The sequence below is a fragment of the Salvelinus sp. IW2-2015 genome, linkage group LG15 (assembly GCF_002910315.2).
Source record: "Salvelinus sp. IW2-2015 linkage group LG15, ASM291031v2, whole genome shotgun sequence".
Taxonomy (NCBI): domain Eukaryota; kingdom Metazoa; phylum Chordata; class Actinopteri; order Salmoniformes; family Salmonidae; genus Salvelinus; species Salvelinus sp. IW2-2015.
In genome coordinates, this window is record NC_036855.1 from 16,542,662 (window position 1) to 16,555,077 (window position 12,416).

The following is a 12,416-nucleotide window of genomic DNA, read 5'->3' on the forward strand; positions in this document are numbered from 1 at the left end:
CTTTTAGGCCTCTGCAGGTGTGATACACCCTGAAAATTGTGTCCAACCCACTTACTGTGGTACTACTCTCGGCTGGAGAAAGAGTTAAGAGAATATAGACCATTGTCATGAAATGTGCTTCTTTTTGTATACATGGCTAAACCAAATACTATTCAATCGCATATGAAAATAATGACTAATGATTTTCACTGAATTCAGATATTCTTGGTACAGCCAGGCATCCAAAGATACGGGACAACGTCAGGAAACCAGGTTAAGGTAAGAACTTTTGTGGCATAGTGGTTGTCAGCTTTCATGCCAGTTACACTCAGACATTGCTTACTGTTGTAACGAATATACATTTGTCCATGTTCTCCCCAAAAATATGAATTTCTTAGCCACGAGAATTTCAATTTCTTCCAATTAAAAACACCTGTCTAACTTGAAATTGAGCTACTCAGTATACAGTGTACAAAACATTAGGAACACCTGCTCTTTCCATGACAGACTCACCAGGTGAAAGCTATGATCCCTTGTTGACGTCACTGGTTAAATCCACTTAAATCAATGTAGATGAAGGGGAAGAGACGGGTTAAAGAAGGAGGTTTAAGCCTTGAGACATAGATTGTGTATGTGTGCCATTGAGGGTGACTGGGCAAGACAAAATAATGAAGTGTCTTTGAACGGGGTATGCTAGTAGGTGCCAGGCACATCGGTTTGAGTGTGTCAAGAACTGCAATGCTGCTGTTTTTTTCATGCTCATCAGTTTCCTGTGTGTATCAAGAATGGTCCACCACCCAAAGGACATCCAGCCAACTTGACACAACTGTGGGAAGCATTGGAGTCAACATGGGCCAGCTTCCCTGTGGAACGCTTTCGACACATTGTAGAGTCCATGCCCTGACGAATTGAGGCTGTTTTGAAGGAAAAAGGGGGTGCAACTCAATATTAATAAGGTGTTCTTCAAGTTTTGTGCACTGTGTGTGTGTGTGTGTGTGTGTGTGTCAGATGGCGAAGAGGAACGGTCAGCGTTGCTCTGGGACAACAAGGCGGAGGCGGTGGTGGGGTCTGAGGAGGCGCTGGAGAATGTTAGGCCTGTTTGAAATCAACCAGGAACATGAGTTCTACAGCTTCACCTGTCTTATGAAAGCGGGGCTGCATGCTGCCCTGCAGACCAGCATCGACACACCAGGACCTGTCAGTAAAACTATAGGCAACAATATACACACTATTTCAACTGTCGCACAGAATACATTTTTATACCATAGGAATTTACTACATTGACTGAGAACACCTCTGAAAAAGTACTGTACATACAGTACTTGCATTGTATAGATGTACTGAACAAAAAATGTAAATGCAACAACTTCAAATATTTTACTGAGTTACAGTTCAGTCAATTGAAATAAATTCATTAGACCCTAATCTATGGATTTCACATGACTGGGCAGGGGCGCAGCTATGGGTGGGCCTGGGAGGGCATAGGCCCACCTACTTGGGAGCCAGGCCCAGAATTAGTTTTTCCCCACAAAAGGGCTTTATTACAGACGATCCCACAGCTGAAGAAGCCGGATGTGGACGTCCTGGGCTGTCGTGGTTACATGTCTGCGGTTGTGAGGCCGGTCGGATCTACTGCCAAATTCTCTAAAACTATGTTGGTAGAGAAATTAACATTAAATTCTCTGGCAACAGCTCTGTTGGACATTCCTGCAGTCAGCATGCCAATTGCACGCTCCCTCAACTTGAGATGTGGCATTGTGTTAACTGCACATTTTAGAGTGGCCTTTTATTGTCCCCTGCACAAGGTGCACCTGTGTAATGATCATACTGTTTAATCAGCTTCTTGATATGCCACACCTGTCAGGTGGATGGATTATCTTGGCAAAGGAGAAATGCTCACTAATAGGGATGTACACTAATTTGTGCACAAAATTTGAGATAAATAAGCTTTTTGTACGTGTGGAACATTTTTGGGATCTTATTTCAGCTCATGAAACATGGGACCAACACTTTACATGTTGCATTMTTTTATATTTTTGTTCAGCATATTTTCAAAGAGTTTCTTAAATAATCCCACAGCACCCCCGCCCCCAATTTAATAAGATTGCCTTTTGTGAACTAACACTCGTATTTGACCTTTCCCCACTACTAGCACTGTCTTTGGTAGCTACTTTGAGGTAACAGTTACTTACTATGACTGAGAAATGTGGTTGTCCSATCGACAGTGCATTCGGAAAGTATTCAGGTCCCTTGACTTTTTCCACATTTTGTTACATTACAGCCTTATTCTAAAATGTATTAAATTATTTTACATACAATACCCCATAATGACAAAGCTAAAACAAGTTTTTAGAAATGTTTGTAAATTTAAAAAACAAATACCTTATTTACATAAGTATTGAGAACCTTCGCTATGAGACTTGAAATTGAGCTCCAGTGCCTCCTGTTCCCATCGATCATCACTTGATTGGAGTCCACTTGTGGTAAATTTAATTGATTTGGAAAGGCACAAACCTGTCTATATAAGGTCCCACAGTTGACAGAGCAAAAACCAAGCCATGAGGTCAAAAGGAGTTGTCCGAGAGCTCTGAGACAGAATTGTGTCGAGGCACAGATCTGGGGAAGGGTACCAAAACATTTCTGCAGCATTAAAGGTCCCCAAGAAAACAGTGGCCTCATCATTCTTAAATGGAAGAAGTTTGTAACCACAAAGACTCTTCCTAGAGCTGGCCGCTCAGCCAAACAGATCAGTCGGGGGAGAAGGGTCTTGGTCAGGGAGGTGACCAAGAACCCGATGTTCACTCTGACAGAGCTCCAGAGTTCCTCTGTGGAGATGGGAGAACCTTCCAGAAGGACAACCATCTCTGCAGCACTCCACCAATCAGGCCTTTGTGGTAGAGTGGCCAGACGGAAGCCACTCCTCAGTAAAAGATGCATGTAAGCCTGCTCGGAGTTTGCCAAAAGGCATCTAAAGGACTCTCTGACCATGAGAAAACAGATTCTCTGGTATGATGAATCCAAGATTGAATTCTTTGACCTGAATGCCAAGTGTCACGTATGGAGGAAACCAGGCACTGCTGATCACCTGGCCAATACCATCCCTACGGTGAAGCATGGTGGTGGCAGCATCATGGTGTGGGGATGTTTTTCAGTGGCAGGGATTGGGAGACTAGTCAGGATCGAGGGAAAGATGAACGGAGCAAAGTACAGAGATCCTTGATGAAAACCTGCTCCAGAGCGCGCAGGACCTCAGACTGGGGTGAAGGTTCACCTTCCAACAAGACAACGACCCTAAGCACACAGCCAAGACATTGTCGGAGTGGCTTCTCTGAATGTCCTTCAGTGGCCCACGCAGAGCCTGGCCTTGAACCCGATCGAACATCTCTGGCGAGACCTGAAAATACCTGTGCAGCGACGCTCCCCATCCAACCTGACAGAGCTTGAGAGGATCTGCAGAGAAGAATTGGAGAAACTCCCCAAAAACGGGTGTGCCAAGTTTGTAGCGTCAAACCCAAGAAGACTTGAGGCTGTAATCGCTGCCAAAGGTGCTTCAACAAAGTATTGAGTAAAGTGTCTGAATACTTATGTAAATGTGATATTTAAGTTTTTTTATTTTTAATACATTTGCAAACATTTCTTAACCCATTTTTGCTTTGTCATTATGGAGTATTGTGTGTAGATTGAGGGGGTGGGGGGACAATTTATTCCATGTTAGAATAAGGCTGTTACGTAACAGTGGAAAAAGTGAAGGGGTCTAAACACTTTCCGAATACACTGTAGCTACAGTATCTTAAAATGAATGCATTAACTGTAAGTCGCTCTAGATAAGAGCATCTGCTAAATACCCATAGTTTTTGTTGTTGCATATGACAAACATTTCATTGTGGGTTGATTTATTGTTTCACTCAGGATGAACTTTCTGCTGAACATTACACATCGGAGCAGACTCAAGTCCACAAGGTGCTATTTAAACAATATTCACATGAATAACACTATGAATCAATATTCGCATGGAAAACCAATCCTGACAATTTACTGTCTATTTTAGTAAATGTTTTGTGGGACATATGTTTTGATCCATGGTCTTCTGTTGCCTGTCCCTGTAGGACTATGAGATGCAGACATTTGCAGGACTGGTGTTTTCCAGCTTGCGGCACTCCCTGGACATAAATGAGGAGGAGTACAAGAGATCCCTCTCTTCAGACTGCTGCTATCTACAGTTCATGAGCAACTCCAAGAGCAAGGCTGACTTCTTCCTCACGTGAGGCCTACTGAAGGACAACATACAAATCATAAAATCAACACATTTAATCTATCCCAACTCTATAGTTGCACATGCAGATTTTTMTATTTTTTACCTCCTTAAGGAATGACAAGAGGTTCTTCCTAAAGACACAGAATAAGCGGGAGGTGAAGTTTCTTCTTTCCAACCTGATGGCATATATGGATCACTTGGAGAAATACCCCCACTCGTTGTTGGTCAGGTTCCTGGGTGAGATAGAAAATATCACATGAGAAATATTGGGTACAATGTCACCTGTTTCATATCTTTTTGTCAGCTGTGCATGCTCTTTTCTTATTCCAGGTCTCCATAGTATCCAAGTACCAAATGAAACAAAGGTGACTATAATGAAGTACACATTCAAACACAGCTGTAAAAAAACAACTATTTAACTCTTCTCTTAATCTTTCTCAGAAGTATTTCATTGTGATGCAGAGTGTGTTTTACCCGGACGAGAGGATTGATACAAGGTGAACATCGTTTGTGATGTAGTTTAAAAAAATCTCTTTCTGGATTGTGTGTTGACAATTTTGTCTTTGTCTCTTAGATATGACATTAAGGGCTGTGAGGTGGGTAGGTGGACTGACCCTGCATCTACTGGAAGCCCAGTTAAGATTCTGAAGGATAACAACTTTGAAGGAAAGCACATCATTCTGGGTAAGAGCCTGGTATGCCCTATATCTGCCAGCACCTGACGGAATGGAGAAAGTCATATTTTATTGTGTTGTTTCCTTGTGTCTTATGACTTAAACAGAAAGAGACATTTAAGTGCCATTCACAAAGGTAAAAACTCATGCATTCCCCTAAGAAGTAAACGTTTATCATGTGTTGACAGATCAGAAGAGCTCCTGGCTTGTGGATCAGGTTGAAATAGACACAGCTTTCCTCCGTAGCCTCAATGTGCTTGACTACAGCATCCTGCTGGCCCATCAACCCTTGCACAAAGATGAGCTGGATGGGAAGCACTCCTTTAGTAACCTTATTGTGCGCACTGAAAAGTAGGTGTTCAGTGGTGCACAATCTACTGTATGTAAAAAAAAAATTACGGAGTAGTCTTTATTGGACACTCCAGAAATGCAGTTGTTGCTCAGCTAATGTAAGGTAACACAGTGAGAAGATCATTGGTAATGAGAGCTTTTACTCTTATCCTAATGTAACTGATTTGTTATCTCTTTTGTTATTCAGTTCTTACATGCTCTTTCCTCTGCAGGTCCATGGCCCAAGACAGTCCCACAGAGGAAGATCACCCCACTATTCCATTGTTGGGGGGAGACTCTTCTCGACTGGCATCAGATACAATAGACAGTGGGTCAGACCATGTCCAGGACACAGGGGAGCACTCTGGCCATTCAATCCACTGCCAGGAGATAAACCTGCCCTCTGTAAACAGTACAGATGCAGAACTCCAGGAGTTCCATGCTCATCACCGTAGGCTGCTGCCTAATTTCAAGAACTCAGTGCATGTCATAGATGGGCCAGAGATGCGCTACTTTGTGGGTATTGTAGACATTTTTACTGTGTACGGTTTGAAGAAAAGGCTGGAGAACCTGTGGAAGAGTCTGCGCTTCCCTGGTAGAGCCTTCTCCACTGTCAGCCCAGCTACCTACTCCCAGAGGTTATGCCGGTGGGTAAAGGACCACACCAAGTAAAACAGGCACACTGTGTCTCTAGAACTGCATCTAGCCATCTCAAAGCCAATTGAAAGACACAGAGGAGACTGATTATTCAATTGATAATCTGGGCATTTTTTTCAGTTTTTGTAGGTAACAGTATGAACAATAGGTGGCACCACAGTTTATGTTGTAGTGGTGGTAGTCTATTTCAAAATACAGATGCAAAACACACAATTTAATTGAGCAATAAGGCATGAGGTGGTGTGTATATGACCAATATACCACGGCTCAACGCGGAGTGCCTGGATACAGCTCTTATATTGGCCATATACCACAAGCCCCCGAGGTGCCTTATTGCTATTTGAAACTGGTTACCAATGTAATTAGAGCAGTAAAAAGAAAAGTGTTATCATACCCATTGTATGTCAGCCAATCAGTATTCAGGGCTCAAACCATCCAGTTTATACTTGTTATTAAATGTGTTCATATTATTATGGTATTCTGTGTGTTTATATACATCAATTACCAACAGGAATTTCACTGAATATATATTTTACCCAAACAATTATGTGCCAAGTTTCTCAGAAAACAATCATGCATGAATATGTATTACATTTTCTAGCAATTAGTCGTAAATACAGAATCAATAATAAAAACCTGTCACTGCATAATAAACCATACGCTGCATAAATTGTAGTATGGGTAGACGATAAAGGATATAAGTAATGATTCCAGGACGATGTGTAAATACCAGGGACACAGTGCTTGACAGTGACAGAACCGAGCTAGCGCTGTCACTGACTGGGCAACGTAACGTTATGTCCCTGACTGGACATACAGTAGCTAGCTTGATGCCGTGAACTCTCGTGGAGACAGTGTGTGTGTTCATTGTATATAGCTAGCTAACGTTAGTCGTTGGTTTAGCCAGATACTATTGACATGGATTTCAACGTGAAGAAATTAGCTTCCGATGCAGGAATTTTCTTCACTCGAGCTATACAGGTAACTCATCAAACAGTAACTAGATTTTTACATTAAATGTATTTCGTGTCTCCAATAAACTTACTAAATAACGTTAGTAAAGTTACTGTTTACTGTTGCTCGCTAGCTAGCTAATGTTCGATAACTAGCTAGCTGACGTTAGCTAGCGTCTGGCTTCATTAAAAACTGGAAGCATCATTACATATCTGATTTATGCATATTTGCCAGTCCTTTAGCTAGATATGAGAAGGTTTCTGTGCCGTCTACTATAACATCAAGCTAGCAGTGCCAGTGGCTATCGACAGCTAGCTATGTTTTGGCTAACAAACGTTAGCTATCTAACTTAGCTATGTTTTTGAAAAAACTATTTGCGTTTCGGTTTCGGGTACAGTCAGTGCATCTATGTCTATGGGGTCAGATGTAAAAACTGGAAGCATCATTATATATGATTTAGCATATTTGCCAGTACATTAGCTAGATATTAGAGGAAGGTTTCTATGCCGTCTGCTATAGCAACTGGCACTGCTAGCTTGATGCTAGGTAGTTATGTTTTCGCTATCTACTATAGTTGTTTTCGAAGAACTCTTTGCTTTTCGGTTTCAGGTACAGTCAGTATCTATGGGGTCAGACGTGACCTTTCGTGCCCTCACCCCCCCAAAAATGCCAACGCAAGAGATATATTTCATGATTGTGACTGTGTAACAGGTCATGATGAAAATCTCCCCAGGGAATGACAGTCAGACTGATTTCCTAATGACTATGTTGCACATAAAGCAATGGATGTCTGCTCAGCCCATAGAAATTGCATTCAGTTTAGTTTATCTTTGTATCTGAACCCATTGGCAGAGGATACTGGTGAAATATTAGATGGGGAAACTAGTAGGTGTATTGTTTCATGGCCTATGAGGACTTGGCATTTAGTTGTATGCTTTCCAGTAGCCTATGAGGAGACCATGACATGAAGTGCATCCCCAAACCAGTGATAATGGCATGGCATAGGGTAGTTCCATGGGCACCATGTGAAAGTACAATGATACACAGAAACAGTGGAAGGTCACTATTGATGTTGAGTCGCTGCAATAGGCCTTGTTTACTGAGAGCTTGTTTACTGAGAACTGAAGGGTGATGCTGTTATTGTTTCTTTTGCCAAAGTTCACAGGGGAAAAGTTTGGACAGGTAGAGAAGACTGAGCTGGATGCCCACTTTGAAAATCTGCTCAGCCGTGCTGATTCCACTAAAAACTGGACAGAGAAAATCTTCAGGCAGACAGAGGTTCTGCTGCAGCCCAACCCCAGTAAGGCCCAGCATACAAACTGAATGTATCAGGACAGAGGCCTCCAACTCCCACCACCCATCCCTACTCCCTGCTTAATGCAAACACACATGCACACACAGGATAGTTAACCAAAAACACATAAATTGAAAACTGCTTCAAAAACTTCAGATCAGTTTTTTTAAATGTGAAACATGGTGGTTAGGTTACATGGTGATGGAAAGCAGGGAGCGCTAACCTGTGCCTTTCTGATTCTCCATGCTACAGTTGACAACACTGGTGAGTATCTCTGTCATGCAATCTTTTAATCCGTGTGGTCTGTAGACAAGTGTTACGATGCTGTATTGGGTGTTTTCAAGCACCAGTCTTTTGTGAAAACCTGTTGTTTAGCCTATCCTCTGTCGCAAGTAGTACTTATCAGTGAGCAGCTCAACAGCTGTGTCCGTTAGCCACACCAGACAATGACTCAGCACTGCGGGCTTGTGGGTAACATGCAGAAATTAATTCCCATGTTAGTCTCTCTACTAAGTAGGCTGTCCCAGAAAAAATATATAATCTTGGTAGACTGAGAGTCATCTGTTCTTTCAACTAATCAATTGGTCAACATTTAAAAATGTGTATTTTTCCATATATAGACACACCCTATTTTTGAATAAAATCAACTATGTGTAGGCTAATGAGCTTGTCTGATGCTTTAAGCCTCCTTCTGCTGCTGTTGGCCTTAGCAGATTCTGCCATTAAGCTCTTAAAGTTGCCGGTAATAGGCTACACCAGCGGTCGGCAACCTTTTCTTTTTGGAGTGCCAAGTTATCCTACCATTTCTACTGATCTGCGTGGCAGTTATGATTTTAATATGCACATTTTTGTGGAACAGGTTAATTTAATTTATAATAGTCTTCATAACTCAAAATCAATGTCATGTGGTTAATCGATTTTAAATGAAAATGATATGAATCAAAAAGTAACTTCTATTGCCAATATGTAAAAACWTAAAGCCAACAAATAAAAACATTGCAGCCTGCAGGTAGAGAATATTCTGATGAAAATAAATATCCTATAAATCACATTGGCTATCTGCAAGGAACTTGAAACATTGTATCAACTATTGTATTAACTTGGTCCAGCCCAAAGCTAGTGCTAGCAAACTTGCAACATTATATAAAATATTCTGTGTCCTCTTAGAGTTTCCTGCCCCAAACAGACACAGTTGTAGGCTATTTTGCGCAAGGGATAAGAAGTAATCAGGTAGGCCTATTTTATGTTGTTTCCACCAGATCAGAGCATGACATTTTTTTCCRCCTTTCATGCTGAGTGGTAATCGAAATGGAGAGAGCTGAAAATATTTTTCAAATAGGGTACGTATAGGAACTGTTGTCATTTTCAGTGGATGTAAAAACGGACTTTGTTTACTTGCTGTTTTGAGGCGAAGAAAAAATMACTTTGAGAAGCTCCACAGGGATGGTGAGTTAAGACAATCAGAAATGGTGTCAGATCCCCAAATGGGCACACTTCTACGCAGGCCTACATTTGCACACAGGCCATGTAGACTAGTCCTACTTCTATATGCGTAATTGGGTGCGTGTCCTAACTCAAGATTGACAGGAGCACTCCAAACAAAAGACAATGAATAAATTGACTACTCGTAATTGTAATGAAGTAAACCAAAACTTTTTCTTACAAGTGTAGCCTAGGTTGTGCACTCTGCAAACAACGTGTCCACTCCTACAATGACAACGGTAAGACTAATAATAATATATTGAATGCATTAAGAGAAATGACCATAACCAAGCAAACATTGTAGATTAGAAATTACAGGAACTAATGGTAAATGTACTACTGGTGATACTGGTGTGCCATCCCCGTGGGCTCCGCAATGGATTAGTCCTCTCAGCCAGGTGTGAATCAGACGTGTCTCGTGACAATTATTTAGTATGTATTTGCCACTGCTTGACTAAAAAACATCTTGGTCGACCAACAGCCTATCGACCAAACAATCGACCAGTCTACTAAATGGAGTCAGCCCTACTACTAAGGCTTGTTCTTTTCATTATCTGAGTGAAATAACATTTATTTCCATGACAACTTCATTCAACACCTTATTCCCACAATGTTGAATTACAATACTGTACATTCTCATACTGGGCATTGGCTTACTTTGCTTTGGCATTCTCTCCCACCAATTTCCATTTTCAAGTTTCATTTGATGGCTATTTTTGGCCAGTACTCTCTTGAAGCAGGCCCGTTCTTTCTATCTGCAGGTTCCAGGATTGAGGAGTTCCTGTATGAGAAGCTTGACAGAACGGTTCCCTCCAGACCAAATAATGAAGAACTGCTGGGTCATTACATGCAAGATGCGGCAAAAGATTTTGGTCCTGGAACTCCATATGGTGAGTGTGACTCAAGCTTTGTGTAGGCCTACACGGTCTTTCCAGGTGGTATAAAACTGTTTTTTTATAGGATTAGCAAGTGATAATACAATTTGAGAGAGGAAACTGAGACCGTGTCTTGGGCCCCAGTCAAATTCAATAATTAGATTTTCTGGAACATGCATTTCACCAGATGATCTTACTCTACATCTCCACTCTGTGCTCTCTCCCTCATGCAATCCCTAAGAATGGCTTGAACCTTTTATGGTACAGTGCCTTCAGAAAGCATTCACAGACTTTGACTTTTTCCACATTTTGTTGTTACAACCTGAATTTAAAATGTATTCAATTTAGATGTTTTGTCACTGGTATACACACTATCACATAATGTGAAATTGGAATGATGTTTGTAAAAGTTTTACAAGACTCAATAAGTATTCAACCCCTTTGTTATGGCAAGCCTAAATAAGTTCAGGAGTGAAAATGTGCTTAATAAGTTGCATACCCTATATATCCTACACAAAACATTGGTTCAGCTGACATGAATTATCCTCCCTTCTCTGCAGTAGCTGTCATACTGCTAGGTAGCTTTTCTGGCTTGTGCTATAGCCAGACTAATGTTAGATATTAGAGGAAGGTTTCTGTGCCGTCTGCTATAGCCACTGGCACTGCTAGCTTCGCAGAACTCTTTGCCTTTCGGTTTCAGGTACAGTCAGTGTATCTATGCGATCAGACATGACCTAACGTGCCCCCATCCCCCAAAAATGCCAATGCAAGAGATATCTTTCATTGTTGTGACAATGTGTAACAGGTCTTGATGAAAATGTCCCCAGGGAATGACAGTCAGATTAATTTCCTAATGACTATGTTGCATTTAAGCAATGAATTGAGCAATGAATGTCTGTTCAGCCTTTAGAAATTATATTCAGTTTAGTTTTTCTTTGTATCTGAACCCATTGGCAGAGGATACTTGGAATGGGAAAAGACTGGTGAAACATTAGACAACAAGCAGGTGTATTGTTTCATGGCCTATAAGGGCTTGGTATTTAGTTGCATGGTTTAATACCCCCAAACCAGTGATAATGATGCAGCTTCTAGTGGCATGGCATAGGGCAGTTCCATGGGCACCATGTGAAAGTACAATGATACACAGAAACAGTGGAAGGTCACTATTGATGTTGTGTAACTGCAATAGGCCTTGTTAACAGAGAACTGAAGGGTGATGTTATTGTTTCTTTTGCCAAAGTTCACAGGGGAGAAGTTTGGACAAGTAGAGAAGACTGAGCTGGATGTGCTTAACAAGTCACAATAAGTTGCATGGACTCACTCTGTGTGAAATAAGTGTTTAACATGAATTTTGAATGACTACCTCATCTCTGCACCCCACACATACAATTATCTGTAAGGTTCCTTAGTCGAGCAGTCAATTTCAAACACAGATTCCCACAAAGACCAGGGAGATTTTCCAATGCCTCGCAAAGAAGGGCACTTATTGGTAGAAGGGTAAAAAAAAATGCAGACATTGTATATCCCTTTGAGCATGGTGAAGTTATTAATTACACTTTGGATGGTGCATCAATACACCCAGTCACTACAAAGACACAGGCGTCCTTCCTAACTCAGTGGTGAACTACAACACATTACTGAGTAAGCAGGCTGCATCATGTTATGGGTATACTTGTAATCATTAAGGACTGGGGAGTTTTTCAGGATAAAAAATAAATGAAATGGAGCTAAGCACAGGCTAAATCTGGTTCAGTCTGCTTTTCACCAGACACTGGGAGATGAATTCACCTTTCAGCAGGACAATAACCTAAACACAAGGGCAAATCTTCGCTGGAGTTGATTACCAAGAAGAGTGAATGTTCCTGAATGGCCGAGTTACAGTTTTGACTTAAATCTACTTGAAAACAATGGCAAGA

General features: G+C 41.3%; 2 protein-coding genes and 1 long non-coding RNA gene across 3 annotated transcripts in view; 2 read left to right on the plus strand and 1 right to left on the minus strand.

Annotated features, from left to right (window-relative positions):
* On the plus strand, positions 1 to 6,558 carry LOC111974066 (phosphatidylinositol 4-phosphate 5-kinase-like protein 1). The gene is made up of 11 exons (XM_024001586.2): positions 1 to 83; positions 199 to 258; positions 988 to 1,176; positions 3,889 to 3,939; positions 4,086 to 4,240; positions 4,347 to 4,471; positions 4,565 to 4,599; positions 4,676 to 4,731; positions 4,809 to 4,918; positions 5,097 to 5,259; positions 5,472 to 6,558. Exons 3-11 carry the CDS (start codon positions 988 to 990, stop codon positions 5,908 to 5,910), a joined length of 1,323 nt encoding a protein of 440 aa, XP_023857354.1. The 5' UTR covers positions 1 to 83; positions 199 to 258; the 3' UTR covers positions 5,911 to 6,558.
* LOC111974068 (uncharacterized) lies at positions 4,172 to 8,608 on the minus strand. Its single transcript, XR_002878661.3, has 3 exons — positions 8,367 to 8,608; positions 4,338 to 4,467; positions 4,172 to 4,250 (listed from the first exon to the last, which is right to left on the minus strand). It is a non-coding gene; the product is annotated as an uncharacterized lncRNA (long non-coding RNA).
* Positions 6,629 to 12,416, plus strand: part of LOC111974067 (endophilin-B2-like) — a 23,248-nt gene continuing 17,460 nt past the window's right edge. The window contains 3 exon segments of the mRNA XM_070446970.1: positions 6,629 to 6,876; positions 8,008 to 8,149; positions 10,387 to 10,515. Coding sequence (XP_070303071.1) covers positions 6,814 to 6,876; positions 8,008 to 8,149; positions 10,387 to 10,515 — 334 coding nt within the window. The 5' untranslated portion in view covers positions 6,629 to 6,813.